This window comes from Neopsephotus bourkii, unplaced genomic scaffold (genome assembly GCF_033783945.1).
Source record: "Neopsephotus bourkii isolate Nb327-2 ecotype Australia unplaced genomic scaffold, CSIRO-AGI_Nbou_v1 NB_1060, whole genome shotgun sequence".
In the NCBI taxonomy this organism is placed as follows: Eukaryota; Metazoa; Chordata; class Aves; order Psittaciformes; family Psittacidae; genus Neopsephotus; species Neopsephotus bourkii.
In genome coordinates, this window is record NW_026901548.1 from 3887168 (window position 1) to 3903830 (window position 16663).

The window sequence follows — 16663 nt, forward strand, 5'->3', positions numbered from 1 at the left end:
CTATTCTGGTGTAAGGGCAGACACACTACGTGTACTTGCAGTTATCAGCACACTGATAAAGTTCCTGTGAGCTGCCAGTCCTTCAGCTGGAGCGTGGTGATGGAAAGTACATGCTGCTTTATCAGCTGAAATCGGTTTAGTTAAACCAGCGCTCCTCAAATGGTGTTGTGTGCTTCTGCTATGAACTTGAGTGTCAAATGGGAGGATGGAGAGTGCCTTCGCCCTTCCTGTGTGGTGAGCAGCAATGCCAGGACAGGGGAAGGGGCATGCTGCTCTGGGGGTACAGGCAGTGCTGGAGGTTTGCAAGGGAAAAGGGGAGGCTTACAAAGTAGATGATACTTCACTTCTGTCCCTCCTTCTTCCACTCCAAACACAAGCTGGAGACTAAGGCAGTGTTCTGATGGGACAGAAAGGGAAGATACAGAGAACCCATGCGTATAGGATATAAAAGGAAATGATACCTCTAAGGAAACCTGTATCGTGAAGTTAAGGAGTGACTGACTCGCTGAATTAGTGACCTACATCACTAATGATTGTGGGTCATGCTTATTTTGGGGGTTTTGTTTGGTGGTGGTTTGTTTTGTTGTTGTTGTGACTTCTCTGTGTCCCAAGAGATAGTGTCCTGGAATTGTTTTCCTCTAAGCTAAGGGTTTTGACCACAGTGGCACACGCATTCCCCCTGCCATGGCCCCAGAGGAGGGAAAGTGCCTCAAGGATGGAGAGGATATGCTTCCTGCAGGCTGTGGCTGCTCTGATTAATCTGCTGTCAGATAACCACACGTGATTGCTGCCTCAAACCAGGAAGGACATAGTTTGGAAAGCCAAGATCTTGCTGCCTCACTTTCCCTCCTGCCTTGACGGGAATCATCAGGCTTTTTACATGGATTTTGGGTCTAAATAAACACTCGTGGAGTCAGCTAAATACACAGACTTGCTTAAATGGTGGCTTTTCTCTAAGGAGGTGTATTTCCAGGCCTGGCTTCTTGTTTGGTTTTGGGCCAACAATGTATAAGGGAGGCATTGAAAATATTTCCTGTATAAGTAACTGGCTTCCAAAATGTGCCGCCAAAGTGCAGTTGGCAAACGGTCCTCAGGGTGTCATTTGTGACAGCTTGAGCTGATCCAAGCTGTGACTGTTGAACATTCCTTGCTTTTCCCCTGTGCCAACCCTGTTTTCCTTGTGTTATTATTCACGTGGTCAACTGGCTCAGATAGCTGATAAAACACTGCTGGCGTTGGTGGAAGAGGGAAGGAAAAGGGAGATAGTTTGGTCCCAGTTCCATGGCTTAGGCTGTTCAAGTGGCAGTTTTAATGTTGCTGTGAATGGCTACAAAAGCCTGCTGCTGCTGCAGGCAGTTTCTCTTAGTTTTCCAAACTGAAACTTACTGTTACCTTTTTCTTAAAAAAACCCAAAACCCAAGCTCACAGCTGTACTTAAAAAAAAAAAACAAACCAACAAAAACCCACCACAGCATACTAAGGTTGAAAGCCAGCTGTTGGAATCTCTTCCAGATCTTCACATGTGTCCATATCATAGAATAGTTAGGGTTGGAAAAGACCTTAAGATCATCTAGTTCCAACCCCCTTGCCATGGGCAGGGACACCTCACACTAAATCATGTCACCCAAGGCTCTGATATCATGGCAAACAGCCTCAGTTTTGCTAACTCGTGTTACAGACATTTGTACTAATTATGTGTTCTTTTCCTTCCTTGCCCTCCAGGTGTTTGGATTGTAGCATAGAGGCACTATGTACTCAGAGTGGAGATCCTTGCATCTTGTCATTCAAAATGATCAGGGGAATACCAGTGTACTTCACAGCTATCCTGAAAACGTGGGGAGAGAAGTGGCAAACGCAGTGGTGCGTCCTCTTGGACAAGCTTTAATTACATCATCTGTTGGAAGTGAGAGTTTACTAAAAACAGACAAAGAAGTAAGTGCATTTCCTTACAGAGCATAGTTTCCTTCATGCTAGAGTGGCAGCGTAATGATTTTTTGTAGCCTCCTTTATTTTTCTCTGTAGCAGTCCCAAGTTGTATGAAGTATGCTGTATTTTTAGGTTAATAATCTAAATAAGGCTTCTGTTAACAGCTAGATCATAGCAACAGTGTACTTCATGACCTAGTAGCTCAGATAAACACTTACTACTGAACCAGGAAATTCAGGCTAAAGCGATAAAAACCAACCCAAAACCCACCAAACCCCACCAGACTAGGAAAAAAAAAAGAACAAGGGATGTAGTAGTTAACACACATGAAGCCTTTCTACTTACTTTCATTTTGGAAGCAACAGTATGTGACTTCTTAAAAGGTCTTTGAATAGCACAAGTGTTCACTAGAATTTGGAAATCTCTCATTTCATCAGCTCTTGTGTGTTCTGAAGAGTTCTCTCTACAGGTTAGACTGAGATTCAAGGTTTAGAGTGATATGCCATTTATTGTTAATCTTATTATTATGTCATGGTACACAAAATAATGACTTGGTGTTTTCTTCCAATATATGTTAACTGGAACTGCCCATACTACATAACTACTGTTGCATTGTTGAGGTAGAACCAGTGTGCTCTGACCATTGTTTACCTGCTAGTATTTATCTTTAATAATAACTTCTGCTTTGCCTCTTTAGGTAAAATGGACTATGGAGGTGGTTTGTTATGGCCTGACCCTCCCTCTGGATGGCGATACTGTGAAATACTGCGTCGATGTATATACAGATTGGATTATGGCTCTTGTATTACCTAAGGACTCCATTCCTTTACCAGTTATTAAGGAACCAAACCTTTATGTTCAAAGCATTCTCAAACATCTCCAAAATCTCTTTGTACCGAGGTGAGTGTTAGGGCTGGAACACTCAGGAGGCTCAGGAATTCAACATCCTTGGATGGTAATGTTGAGATTCACATGCTTTTAGGTCTTGGACAAAGTTATATAGTCAAGGTGCTCAAACATCATACTTCATATATCATTTGATAAGTTTACCTGCTGCTGTTGAACACGCATGTTGGATAAGTAAGAGGAAATTATTTAATGGTGGCCTATGAAACAGTACTTAAACTGAAACTACTTCAGGTCAATGTTTAGTGTATGTCTTTAAGTACCAGATCACCTGCTTTTGTCACTATTAGTAATGTATCACTGCAAGTGGCCTTCAAAGTGCCCTGCTGTGCTTGGATCACTTAACTTTACTTGAAGGCTTTGTTAATAACTGATACAAATTAGGCAAGGAGTTCATTGCTCTTTATTGCTTGCTTCAGAGTGTACCACCTAATCTTAGTTGTCATTGCTCTTGATTTGTAGAGAAAAGGCCATTTTAATTCCTCTTAAAGGATGGTCAGGACAACAACACAAACCTCAATAAAACATGCTTCTGGATTAGACTTCTGCAGGAAGTTGTCTCTAAACTTTAATCCCTGCAGAATAGAGTCTACTGTCTGGGAACCTTTATTCCCTTGGCAGAGTGAAGAATGAATTCTTCACTAGTCCATGAAATAGTTGTTGCTATGATCCCCTGACTGCATTCTCACCAGGGTATCTGGTAGCAGGCAGTTCAGTGGTCGCATTTCTGTTGGCACAAGCTGCCATTTCACCTTTATCTCCCAGCTTCATTGATGGAGCTCAGTGAAGGGTGGTAGACTGCACAGGATGGCTCTTGAATAAAATAATTAACATCCAGAAAAAAGGAGGGCTGGAAAATCATTATTTTAAATACTCCTCTTCTTCCCTCCCCCAGTATAACTGTTCTATGGTTTTTCCTTCAAAAGCTTCTAGATATATTTGAAACACTTTTTTCATTGCTGAAAACTTGAACTTTTTGTCCTCGAGGGAGCTGTGTTCAGAATTCACTCCAGCAACAGGAATACATTTTGTAATGGAAATTAAATGCAGAACTGGGTTGTGCACACCTTGCTTGAGTGAAAGCAAATTCTTATGTGCCTGGGGAGGGGAAGAGAAGAATAATCTCTGGTTTTACCTAGTTGATACAGGTTGTTGGTGCTGATGGGCTCCTGTAAAACACCTACGCAGGAGCTCTTGTAGCAACATGCGTTGAGCTATCTCCTGGAAGAGTCTCTTGTTCTTGTGTTGAAAATACTAAGCCTTTATTATAAGCCTATGTCCTATGGAGGTTTGTGATTAAAATAGCTTCTTTCCTCATCCTGGTTTCCAGGAAACGATGTAGCTGTTGGTTTGGCTGCCTAAAAGTGGTGGCCCAGAGTTGAGGTGAGGGTTTCAGATGTAGAGTTGAGGTGTGAAATGCAGCAGCCTTAAGTGGGCAGTTTGACTTAAATAGCATCTCAGGGGGATGTATACACTAAATACAAAGCAGGTGTGTGTAAAACATTCCAGTTTGAGTGCTTGGCTGAAGCATATGTTTATATGCACAGTCCTTGAAATGGTGTGGTGCCAAGAAATAACAGTGAAAGATGGAAGAGTCAAGCTGCCTTTTCTCTATCTCCTGGAGAGACTAGAGAGAGGGTGCTTGCATCCCTCCCTCCTGCACTGACCTGCCCAATGCAGTGGAATGAACACTTCTTTTCTTGATGTATTTGAGCAGTCCACAGGCAAACCTTAGGCTATCTGTCTCTAACAACCCTATGATACTCTGTAAGCCTTGGAGATTACTGAAGCAGTAGTAGTAGTTACTGCTGTCAGCTAAGGTTTTGGTGCCACAAATTATTGGAAGCACAGAAAGAAAACATGGAAACTCTCTCCCTCTTCCCCTCCCCAGGAGGCTGAGATGTAGATACAAGGGTCTTCTGTGCAACCGAAATGTCTGGAATTGATTTGAGACACCATGCGACATGTGACTGTACCAGTGTAGTAGATGCTTTTTTTGTAGTAACTTCTGCATCTCATGTGAAATCATGAGAACAATTCTTGTCACAAAGGAGTGTGGAAACCAAAAGGCCAAGCTCTGAGAAATCTAGACATGAATCTGCAAAATGCTGCAGCCAAAGTTTGCCATTCAGTTGGCTTTGTGGACAGCAGGAGCTGGTAGATGTAGAGGGACTTTAGAGTTGCCTGATCAGCTCAAGGTATCCCACTGGTCATCTTGCATATAGAGCTCCTATGTGTAAACCCCCTTTTTATAGATTCCCTAAATTATTGGGGAAACAAGCTTTGAACCTTCAAGTCTGTCAATATTAAAGATACCTTTCAATTAGAGTATCTGTTTTGTTGTTGCTCAGGATAAAAATAGTGCTATGACCAAGGCAGGGCTTACTGGTCTCAAGCTTTGTCCTACAGGAACTGTTTGTTAGGATCTAGCACCAGCATCAAGCAACTCACTTAAGTCCTGAACTGTGACTAGTCTGCAGGTTGGCATTAGATATTATCTAGAGTCTTTGTAATCTTGTTTCCAGTACTGTAATGCAACATTTATTCTATCCAGATAATAGTTGATAGTATTTTTAAAAGGTATCTGATAATAATCTTACTGTGGAAGAAAAGCAGATCTCTATCTAGTGGATCAGTATGTTCTTGAGCTACTTGCCATGCAACGTGACTTGTGGGTTATACCACACTGAAAGTGGAAGAATCTGGAAATACTGCTTAGTAGTCCAATGGAAGGTAACATTTGTATGGTTTCTTTTGTCATCCCTTCCATAAGTGGTAGGAGGGATGAAACAGGGCATAAGTTGAAATGCAGCTTGTGTATATTGCACGCTGTAATTTGAAATCTCTTCCTTCACCCTTTCAGCTTTTAGGCTTCCTCAGCTTTGTTTGTTGGTGTCCTCAGATCCTATCCAGAATGTTTCATGTTACTGTTTTGTACCCCTTCTACCTTGTCCTAACTGATGGGAAAACAGTGTGCTGCTTTGGGCTGCTTCTGCAACACTTTTTGTTGGGTGACTCAGCAGTGGCAGTGTGGAGCTGGTTGTTACTATAAGGAAGACCTTGATAATACCAACTCGTTCCCTTCTTCCTTACTTACCGCCTCTTCCTTTAGTGTGACTTTTGTGTTTAATGACCCTCTTCTAGGTACTATTTTTTCCCTCTAAATCCAAGGAATTGGGGATAAGAGTTGCATCTACATTTGGAAGCAGGAGGAAAACTAGGAAGAATTTAAATTAGTCTGCTAATAATGTTTCTCCTAATTTTGCCACTTTCCTTCTGAATTATGAATGTAACAGTGATGTCTTACATTCTCATTGTTTGGCCTAAGATAAATTCCCTTGAGATAATGGGGTGTGTTCACCTTATGGTGGTGAGTTCTGTGTGTGCCATTTAGAGAAGAATGTTATGGTACATCTTGTACTCATTAAGGCAGTTAGGATGCTTAGAAACAGAGTTAGGGTGCATAGGAGCATATTAGCTCATGTTTTTGGCTCTTGTTCAATAATATTGATGTTTCCTCTTGTAATTTCTCAGATTATTGTACATATCGCTTTATAGTTCTTGTTTAGAGACTCAAGTGTTGTTTTCTTTTCTTGCAGGCCAGACCCAGGGTCTAGTCAGATCAGATTGTGCTTGCAGGTTTTGAAAGCTGTCCAGAAACTGGCTCATGAATCGACAATTATGGCAAGAGAAACCTGGGAGGTTTTGTTATTATTTCTTCTTCAGATCAATGACACTCTTCTAGCAGCTCCAACTGTGCAAGGTTCATGTTCAACTTTCATTTGGTTCAATTGCTGGAAAAACCCTTGTCTCTGCTTGATGTTGAGCTGCCAGGGGGATGGGGTGAAACCTGCTGAAAGCTTTTAGTAGCCACCAAAGCACCATAGCTCACTCCTATTTTGGCTACGCTACTCTGAAGTAAAGCTTTGTCAGAAAAGACTGAATGGTTTGGAGCTGAGTTTTCCTAAATGTGCTGTTGAAGAACAGCGACTTTGCACAAGAACAGTTCTTGGTGAATGGTTTCAGATGGTTGTTCCCTTCTTGTTTCACTGAAACCCTCATGTGTCTTGCTGTTTGGCCTGCCTGCTTGGAAAATCATATTGTCAGTTTATTTCTATTAAATACAAGACGTCAGTGTACATAGAATGCAGTGGAAGACAGACTAAGATCAGGGAATTGGCAGTGTCGCTTAGTGACACACGTATTTGGCTGCACATTATATATTATGCTTGGTCTTGTAAAAAGGTGAATTGGCTGTAGGAAGCAATTGGGAATCGTTCTTAAATGAAAAAATAAAACTTAAGAATCTTTACACACGCAGACTGAAATCTTCCTGGGGAGATATCTGGGGTTATTTAGATTTCATACTCACTGAAGGCGTGCTTTTTTGTTTCTGTTATAAGGTGGCATTGCTGAGAATCTGGCCGAAAAATTAATTGGCGTATTGTTCGAGGTGTGGTTACTGGCTTGTACACGGTGCTTTCCAACACCACCTTACTGGAAAACTGCCAAAGAGATGGTGGCCAACTGGCGACATCACCCTGCAGTAGTGGAGCAATGGAGCAAGGTCATCTGTGCCCTTACTTCCAGGTAGGAGAAATCTCAAGGACATACACATGTACTAGGATGATAACGGTTATACATGTTTTTTTTCCCTGGAGTTGCTTATCTGTGGAGCACCAGCAATCCAAAAGTGAATGAGCAAAACATAGGGATCTTGTGTCTAGTATCCCTGGCTTTTACTGTTCTTAGAACCACAGAATGGTTTCGGTTGGAAGGGACCTTAAAGCTCATCTAGTTCCAACCCTGCTGCCATGGGCAGGGACATCCGCCATTATACCAGGTTGTTCAAAGCCCTGTTCTGACTTGTGTGTGTATTTTCATTCTGCAAGTCAAGATCTGAGTTGAATCTTCTCTGTCACTGTGTAATCTCATCATCTCTCAGATATTTAGCACTTTACAATATGTTTACTAGTCTCCATCACTGTGACTCTTCATCATGTCCCATGAAAAACGAGTCAGGAATATTAGTGTCACATTATAGTCTGTGTGTTTAATGACAGTCGCCGCCAAAACTGTTAGGTGCGTGTTACTACTTCATGTTGCTGTGTTTGAGGTAACTCTTGGACTCTGCCTCTCCTACCCTGTGGAGCTGAAGCTGTGCTATAGCTGCCTGGCACTTGTGTCCTGGCAGTAGGTATGTGATGCAGGCTCTCTTCTGAGCAGTGGCATTCTGCTCCAGAGAGTATCGGAGGAGAACTGGACCAAACCTTGCTGGGCATGGGAACAGTGAGGATCATGGAATCGTTTAGGTTGGAAAAGCCCTTTAAGAGCATCGAGTCCAACCATAAACCCAGCACTGCCAAGTGCACCATGTCCTAAGTGCCATATCTGCACTTTTAAATGTTGATGGTGACTCCACCATTCCCTGGGCAGCCTATTCCAGTGCTTGATAAGCCTTTTGGTGACAAATTTTTCCCTAATGGCTAGTTTAACCCTCCCCTGGTGCAACTTGAGGCCCCTTCTCCTTGTATGAAGTCTTTGTGGGACAAGTCTCAGCATCTCAGAGGAAAGAATTAATTGGTGAGGAGCAGGGGTCTGGGTCTCTTCTTTCCAGCAATCTTGAGACATCAGTAACAGTTCTATAAAAAGTCAAAGATGCATGAAAATTGCTGCACTGTGAAAAACACAATCCTATGCTTTTCTGCAAGGGTTTATTTTAACTCTTGGAAACTTTTGCTTTTGAATTGCCAGTCAAAATTCCAAGTGTGGATAGATTTTTCTAGGTTATGGGGCTGCATTGTTAAACCTATGGCAAATAAAGCTGCAATACAAATCCTGTGTATTTCCCACGCTATTTCTATAGCTATTTTTAGCTCACTAGATGCAGCGTTGCATAACAGAAAATATCTTATGATTCACTGGTCTGAAAAGAACAGCTCAGTCTCAAAACATGCGTTGGTGTTCTGCTCCATGCACTGTGCCCACACTTTAGCTTCCACTGTTGACTAACAGTCTTCGTTCTGTTGATGCATAGTAACCTGCAGGTTTTCTGTAATGCTGTAGTCTGCTGTTCAGCAATACTGGTTTACACCTAATACAAAGAAAGCTGAACTCCTCTGAGGTTAAGTTCAGTGGTATTTTAAACTTGTAGCTTTTTGATTTGTTTGTACCTTCAGGCAGGCTCCAAATGAGTTTAGCTTAGGGAAATGTAGAAACTAATTTCTGGGAATGCCAGGATATTGGAAAAGTGTGTCTCAGATCAATTCCATCCTTTTAGAGAAGAACACTGTCTGTGTCAGCTTCTGCAAAACACAGTGTGTCTTTCTTGAGGAGCTTGCTACTCTCTGGATTGCAAATCCTGTGCTGCTTGTAGAACAGCACTGAGTGTTTCTCATGGCATAAACTCATCAGTAACCTGGAATTTAGACCTGTAATCTAATGTGACTTCCTGTCATAGGACACTAGCTAAAGAGCCTTAATGATAAGGGCTTAAATTCCTTCTTCATTTTCTTTTTCCCTGCTGCCTTCTTAGGCAGCATCTTGTCAGTTATGTGTGTGCCTATGTTAACCAGTAACCCCCTGGCTAATCAGATGGGAGAGCTGAGGTGTTAGGCTTCCACAGCGTTTTGATTTTGTTGGACCTTTGGGCAGGCTCCAAGGCATGTACCCTTCAAAGCTATAAGAGGACTAAATGATTGTATAAAGTGAGGAGCTCTAGGAAAACTTGGGGATGTTGCGTTGTGGCTTGTGGGCCCACGTGGGGATCACTGATTCCTTTGAGGCTCAAATGCACTGCTGATTTGAGGAGTATTAACTGAATGACAGATCTGCCTGACTTGCTCTCTAGATTGCTGCGTTTTACATATGGACCTTCATTTCCTCCATTTAAAATTCCCGATGAAGATGCTGGTCTGATTCCTCCTGAAATGGATAATGAGTGCGTTGCACAAACTTGGTTTCGCTTTTTACATATGCTGAGGTATTGTAATTACAGCCATCCATTGTTCATGTTCTTGCATCATCTCTGTATGTTTGCATGACAAATGAAAGATTTCTCTGGAGATTGCTAAGACTGAGCACAAATAAAGTGTGAGAACCTTGTTATATACCAGTGCCCTGTAGCGGTTCAGGGCAAGGTTATGCTGTTCAACTTTGAACTCTTTGACTCTTTTAGAATGTAAACTGGTTCATTTAGCTACAAAGTTTTTAGCTATTGGTATTTTAAAGGATCTGGAAAACAAGACTTCAATACAATTTTGTTTCTCTGAGACAGCAAACAGGAAAAGCAGAACAATAGCTCCTAGAGATATAAACTGCTCCCATTTATTCTCTAGAGTGTTAAATATAACCTACAAAAGATTATTTTTACAAAGGGTGTATCTCTGGTTTACGTAGAAAGCTATGCAGTTAATTTTAACATGCATGTTACTCTTCCTTAAATACACAACAGAACCAAGTGGCGTGCTTGGTTTTATAATTCTTGGGAATGGCATTGCATTCATTTTCTGAATGGCTGGAATATTAAACTATGTACATAAAACTTCTACTGATTAAATCTGGAGAAACATTAGACTTTCAAATCTGATTCTTATCAAATTTGTTCTTTTTCTTCATTTGTGATAGTAACGTCACAAGTGCTGTACTCTTCAAATCTGGAATTGCTGTTACAGGATTTGCATCACTCAGGAAAAATTGCTCAGACTTTACATCCCATTCCCTTTCTTGTCACTGGTAATAGCAAATTCATTGCTAATAATAGTTTGAGAAGAATTTTAACAGTGCAAGAGCCTCTTAAACTGGGTTCAAAAAACCATGAATAAAGAATATTACTGCAACTAGTGGGATTATACTATTCTGAGACTGTACTATTCTAAGTGTATGCTCTGGTTCATTGGATCTTAATAACGTGTATTTGGGTAACATTTGAAGTTAAGACAATAAAGTACTGCTAACCTAGGAAGTGAAAATTGACTTCCTGTGATGGAGTCACAGCTAAAAGTATATTGATATTTGATGCTGTTTTGTGGTGGTGTTGTTTAAATGCCTTAAACTGTTGTGTCTTTAAGTGTTTTTTAAGTCCTAACAGCTGATCTTAAACTGACTAAAACATATTTTGCTCTTTTTGTGTGCAGTAATCCTGTGGATTTGAGTAACCCAGCCATTATTAGCTCTACCCCCAAATTTCAGGAGCAGTTTCTGAATGTGAGTGGGATGACTCAAGAACTGAATCAGTACCCCTGCCTTAAACATCTGCCTCAAATATTCTTTCGTGCCATGCGTGGGATCAGCTGTTTAGTGGATGCATTCCTAGGTAATGCTTTTGTCCTACCTGTGGATAGCTAGGAACAGTAACTTAATCATGATGTTATCTCTTCTAAATGTCTTCTCTATAAATATAGCCATAACAATTTGTTATTTGCAACTATATCCTGGAATTGATAGGGAAGGGACCTCAGTTCACTTTCAAATGGGCACCTGTGTATGCAGTAATAACATATGAATGCATGAAGTTGTAGATGGACTTATTTTCAAATGCAAAACAAATAAATAAATCTGAAGTCTAAAATAAAGCAGCCATCTCTTCCCCAAGAAAAGCTTCTTTCTCTTTGTCTAATCATGAATGCAAGAGTTAGGCTTGTAGCTTCTTGTGGGTACTGACCACTTGGTTTATGAACTGTGTAGCAACAGCTGAGTGCAGTGCCTGTTTTTATAAGGTACTGAATTTTGACCATCATCTTCAGATCTTTATACTACAAATGCCAGATTCACTTAGTTTGTGTTAGTGGGTGACTAGTAATCCTGAGAAGAAAAGCTGTGTTTCCTTGTGTCTGCTGGTTAAGTGAGTAGCTCAGATTTGACTGAAAATTGAAATAGATCTAAGCGCTGGCTTTTAAGTTTCAAGTAACTCTATATAGCATCTGAAATGTAAAGCATTGTTCTTGGTATGCTTCAGGCTTATTAAAATTGTTCAGAGAAAAATGTGCTATTGTAAACTTTGAAGAGCTACCTGTCTTCTACTGCTTTTTTGAATGTATGCAAACAAATGTAGCCATCTGCCATAAGTGTGAGCTGATGTGAGACTGCAGAAGACTTGAGCAGACATGTAAACTGTGTTCAGAAAGAAAACTGGCTGCGCAACACTACTGGTTTAGCAGGAGTTAGTTGTTCTTTAATGTGTTACGAAAAGTAGTTGGCTGCCTTAAGTAACATGGTCAAAAAAATCTGTGTCAAATCTTCAAGCACACTGCAATTCCACATGTCATTTTTCAAATGGGGTGTGAGGGTGATGGTATTCATTACAATGGGAAGAAGTGGTATTTGTCACTTAAGATTTTGCTTCTGATTCTGACTGGGAGAGTAGCTTTATACACCATGAGTGTTTGCCTGAGGCTGGATAAAGACTGATCTAATGTCCTGACAGAAAAATGACAGCTTGCTCCGCTTTCTTACCCCATGTCCTGTACTGAATTAGTGTTTGACTGTTCAGCAAGCAGTTCACCTCACAAAATCAGCAGAAAACTATGTGATGAATGGGTTTCAGTTTAGTTTAGTGAGCTAGGATGGCTTTAAAGGGTCAGAAATCTTACAGGGGAATTGGAACAGAGCATGGGATCTTTCATTGGGAAAGAACAAAGGTGAGAGGCACCTGGATTTTGCAGGAGTGAGCTCTTAAGTTGACTTTGGGCAAATAAACCGTGCCCCTTCCCCACTTGTCTGCATTTAGACTTGGTTTTACTGTGTCCCACTTCTGACCTTCTTAAGACGTGGGGTTCTTTGATGGTTTTTAATCATTTGCTTATCACATGTAAGTAGGGTTGTCTTTTCCTTGTACATTTATTTCTGCTAATAGTAAAAGGGGAAAAATGTTTTTTGTACTGCTGCTGGTTTTGGGAGCAGGGAGGAAAGCTAGTCTATTTACAGAAGGCCCAGATGCTTACTAACTGGGCTGCTGCATATAAGCCTATGGAATCCTTGCTTAAAACCTGCTTTATTTCTTGATCCACAGGCATTTCACGACCCCGGTCTGATAGTGCACCACCCACACCAGTGAATAGACTGAGCATGCCCCAGAACACTGCTATCAACACTACTCCACCCCACAACCGAAGGCATCGGGCAGTGACTGTGAATAAAGCAACGATGAAAACCAGCACTGTAAGACTACATACTCTGTATTTAAGTAGCTGCCCCTTCTGAGAGTTTCTTCTGTTAGAGGAAGTGATTTACTTGCTTCTGGGAGCTGACCTGTGTGATCCTCTGTTCAAACAGGTAACTACTGCACATACTTCCAAAGTGCAGCATCAACCGTCCTCTACTTCTCCACTGTCTAGCCCAAACCAGACAAGTTCTGAGCCACGGCCATTACCAGCTCCTCGCAGGCCAAAGGTTAACAGCATCTTGAACCTCTTTGGATCATGGTTATTTGATGCAGCATTTGTTCACTGTAAACTTCATAATGGAATAAACAGAGACAGCAGCATGACTGGTAAATATCACTGAAAAATAGACATATACTTTTTTTTCCTTGTTTTACTGACATTTCCTACCTGCAAGATTAACATATGCATAATCCAAACCAAAATCATCTGAAGTGCTGTATTGTGGTTAACCCCTCCCCAGCTGAGCCAGCACCTGCTATTAGCTGAAGCAGGTGTTTGGGGGCTTTAAAGTCTATAAAAAAATCATATTTTGCTATTAAACGCTCTTGCTCTAACAATGCATTGCTGAGCATGCTAGGGGGGAAATCTTATTAAGTAAAGGAAATGATGTAGTAAGAGCCCACTGCAATTTGAAATCTGCTTGAGTATCTCTGAGTATTAGCAACTCCTATAGTGAGTCTTTAATATTTGAAAGACTGTCAGACATCACTCCAGATACTGCACAAAGTGGTGTTTCTGGATGTTGGGGAGTGTTAGGGCAACAGAAATCCTTAAAGTAGCAGGTGAAGCTGCTGCTTTTCAGTGGCGGCTGCTCCAGGTTCCCATATATGACTTAATACCTTGGTGGTCTTCAGTCCATGACTGCTACATTTATTTGTGTCTCCTATGCTTTGCTCAGCTTTAGAGGTTAGATGTTTTGAAACATGATAGCAGAAGGAGTGCTCTGGTCAAAGAAGGGTTTAGCATTCTTCCTTTTGGTGATGATAATTGGAAAAGAATAAACTTCCTCACTCCTTGCATTTTTCCTGTTCTTCATGTAGTGTTTTGAATGCTAAGCAGTTCCAAGAGATGTATCTATCAGGAGCTTGCTGGCCTTAGAGAAATAGGAGGAAGATGTTGTAGCAAGTTGGGTTCACAGTGGGACATGACAGCAACAGTTAAACTGATGATCTTCCTTGTTTGTTGTGTCACAAATCCCTGTGTGGAGGCGATGGATTTAGGATTTGGAATCTGTTAAAGGTATTTTTAGATATGGATCACGTGGTTTTTGAAAGTGTTCAGTTGTGGATTTCTGTGGTAGAAGTTTCAAGTCCCTCTGTAAAAGGCCTACGACACGTTACTAGAGCAATAACTGGAGGAAGGAGTAAGGCATCATTTGATGCTATGATCAGTTGCACGTGCTCCTCATGTGTTTCTGTATTAATGCTTTTCAGATTTGACGGGATCATTTTAATCTTGACATAGCCTGTATCTTGAGCAGTTTTACTGAAGTGTTTAACCTGAAAAGGATCTCAGCTGAGGTGCTGTTTATGTGACAGTGTCAGCTGTACACAGAGATGGTGTGATTCTAGCAGAAGTACAGTTATTCTAAATCAAAATGATTGACTTCCTTGAAGGGGTTCCAGGGCCTTCTAGTAATGTATGCCTAACAGTGATCAGAAGATGGTCATGTTGCTAGGGAAGAACTTACTAGCTTCCTAAAAGCTAGCAACACCTATTTAGGAATGATTTGATTATCTTCCTCCTCCATCCTCTTCAGATTTGTCCCTGGTGAGACCAGTCTTTGACTGTCACAAGTTCTGCCATTTGTTAGCTGCAACGCATCTGAGGGAATTATGTTGTTGGAGATCCAGAAAACTCTTATGTCCTCCTTTTCTAGCTATGTGGAAGATAGAATTAACTTACAGAATTTAGTCGAGTCTTTTCGGCCCTTCTGGGATGCCATACGTGTTCTTCTCACTGTGTGAAGTACTGGCGACAGAATGCTATGGCAGGCTGGTAGGAGAGTGAACTGAAGATAACCCCATATTGCTGAAACTCTCTACAGAGTTTCCCAATGCACCAAAATCTGATTGCCTGATTTATCCTTTTGCATGAATCCTTTTGCTCAGTCTCTGCTCTAGGAAAATGAAGCAAGATTTGTAAAGGGCTCCTGCAGTTTCTGTTGACTTGAAGTATGTGTCTTTTAAATTAGGTTTAAGTCCAAATTGAAAAGCTGCTTTGATTTTAATTCATGAAACCTGAATAAGGCTGAGTGAGGAGGGTTGTGTGCTCTGATCCCCCTCTGTCACACAAGTGGGGCCCATTAGTAATAGTCAGATGTGCATTTGTGCCCATCTGCCAGCCTCTGCTTGTGTTACCCAGTGTAGAAAGAGGGCAGCAGAGAAGGACAGTTAACTGCCGCAGTCCCTAACCTTTAGGAAAGAGGCCAAAAATAGATCTGCTTCTTTTTGGCAGCAGGTTGGCTGTACCTGTGTATTTCACAGGCCATCTGCTACCCTTTGTAGCCTGGTACAGTAACACTTCTTGCCAATAGCTTGAATAGTCTTGCCATGTTTGATACTGCTGTTGATAATCTTTGCATTAGCTTCAGGAAGCACTATTATTTTTATGGCTGCTTTAAATATTTTATGATTGGGAAGTGTCTGCACTTAAAATCAGCTTTGCTCTGGAGTATTGTCTTCTACTGGCCCACACACTATTTTTCCCCTCGTAGGACTGCAGCTGTGTTAAGATCTCAACAGCTTTAAACCGTTCTAATGTTCAGTTTGTTTCAATGCCATGGAGTCAGAATTTCTTCTCTCAAAGCTCTCTGATATGATTTCTCTGTTCTGTGTCTGGCTGGAGGACTGAGGACCACTTTGAAAAAAGAAAGAGGTGAAATATCTTGATACAGATTGCTCCTTGGTCCTGCGGAGGGAGATCCCCTGCCCTGGGATGTCTTTCTGGAATGCTGCTTTTTCCAACGTGTGTTTCTTATTCCTCTTCTGTTATGTCTCATTCTCAATGAGAACCCATATGACATGATTTATAAAGAAGCATTCATGAACTACATGTGATTGCTTAACAAGTAATGCTACAGACAAGCTGCAATCTCACGTTCTAGTTCAGAATTTAGTTCAATTCTTTGAAATAAACCCTGCTGATTCGCAGGGACCAGCACATCATCCTTCTCCCATCTTAAGACACAAGTCTTCTTGATGAGCTTTAGGAAGTAAGGATCAGCTAATCAAGGCGAATGTGAATGAGTACCTCTCTACTCTTGCTTTTCTCCTTGTGTTGGAGTCTCACATATCTTACTTCTTGGACTCTTTAACCTCCAGGAAGGAAGTTAAGAAAAACGAGTGGTGGAAAAAGTGTGCAGCTTTTTGTATTTCTGAGATAAAAAATATCTGGATGGCTGGAAGGGTAACCAGACTGGCTCTACTTGACCCTGCTTTGCATTTCAGGAACTGAGTCTTCCAGTCTGGTGGCCTCACTCTTAATCCTTGTACCAAAAGCAGTTGGTCATGAGCCTGCCAGCTGTGTGGTTTATAGCAGCTGAGGGAGCCTGGCCTAGGCTGGTTCCTGGTGCTGTTGGCAGTGGGTATAGTTTTATCCTCATGTTTTCTGTCCCTACTTTCATTAATGTTAAACATCCCAAAGAATGTTTCTGGTAAAGTACAAGA

General features: G+C 41.3%; 1 protein-coding gene across 4 annotated transcripts in view; it reads left to right on the plus strand.

Annotated features, from left to right (window-relative positions):
• Positions 1–1701: 1701 nt before the first annotated feature.
• RALGAPB (Ral GTPase activating protein non-catalytic subunit beta) overlaps positions 1702–16663 on the plus strand; it is a 47114-nt gene continuing 32152 nt past the window's right edge. For all 4 annotated transcript variants that reach the window (XM_061361636.1, XM_061361637.1, XM_061361638.1 and 1 more), the window contains exons 1-8: positions 1702–1932; positions 2624–2826; positions 6432–6595; positions 7236–7422; positions 9683–9814; positions 10968–11146; positions 12842–12990; positions 13105–13321. In XM_061361636.1, the coding sequence (XP_061217620.1) occupies positions 1750–1932; positions 2624–2826; positions 6432–6595; positions 7236–7422; positions 9683–9814; positions 10968–11146; positions 12842–12990; positions 13105–13321 (1414 nt within the window). In that variant the 5' untranslated portion in view covers positions 1702–1749. The remainder of the gene's footprint in view (positions 1933–2623; positions 2827–6431; positions 6596–7235; positions 7423–9682; positions 9815–10967; positions 11147–12841; positions 12991–13104; positions 13322–16663) is intronic.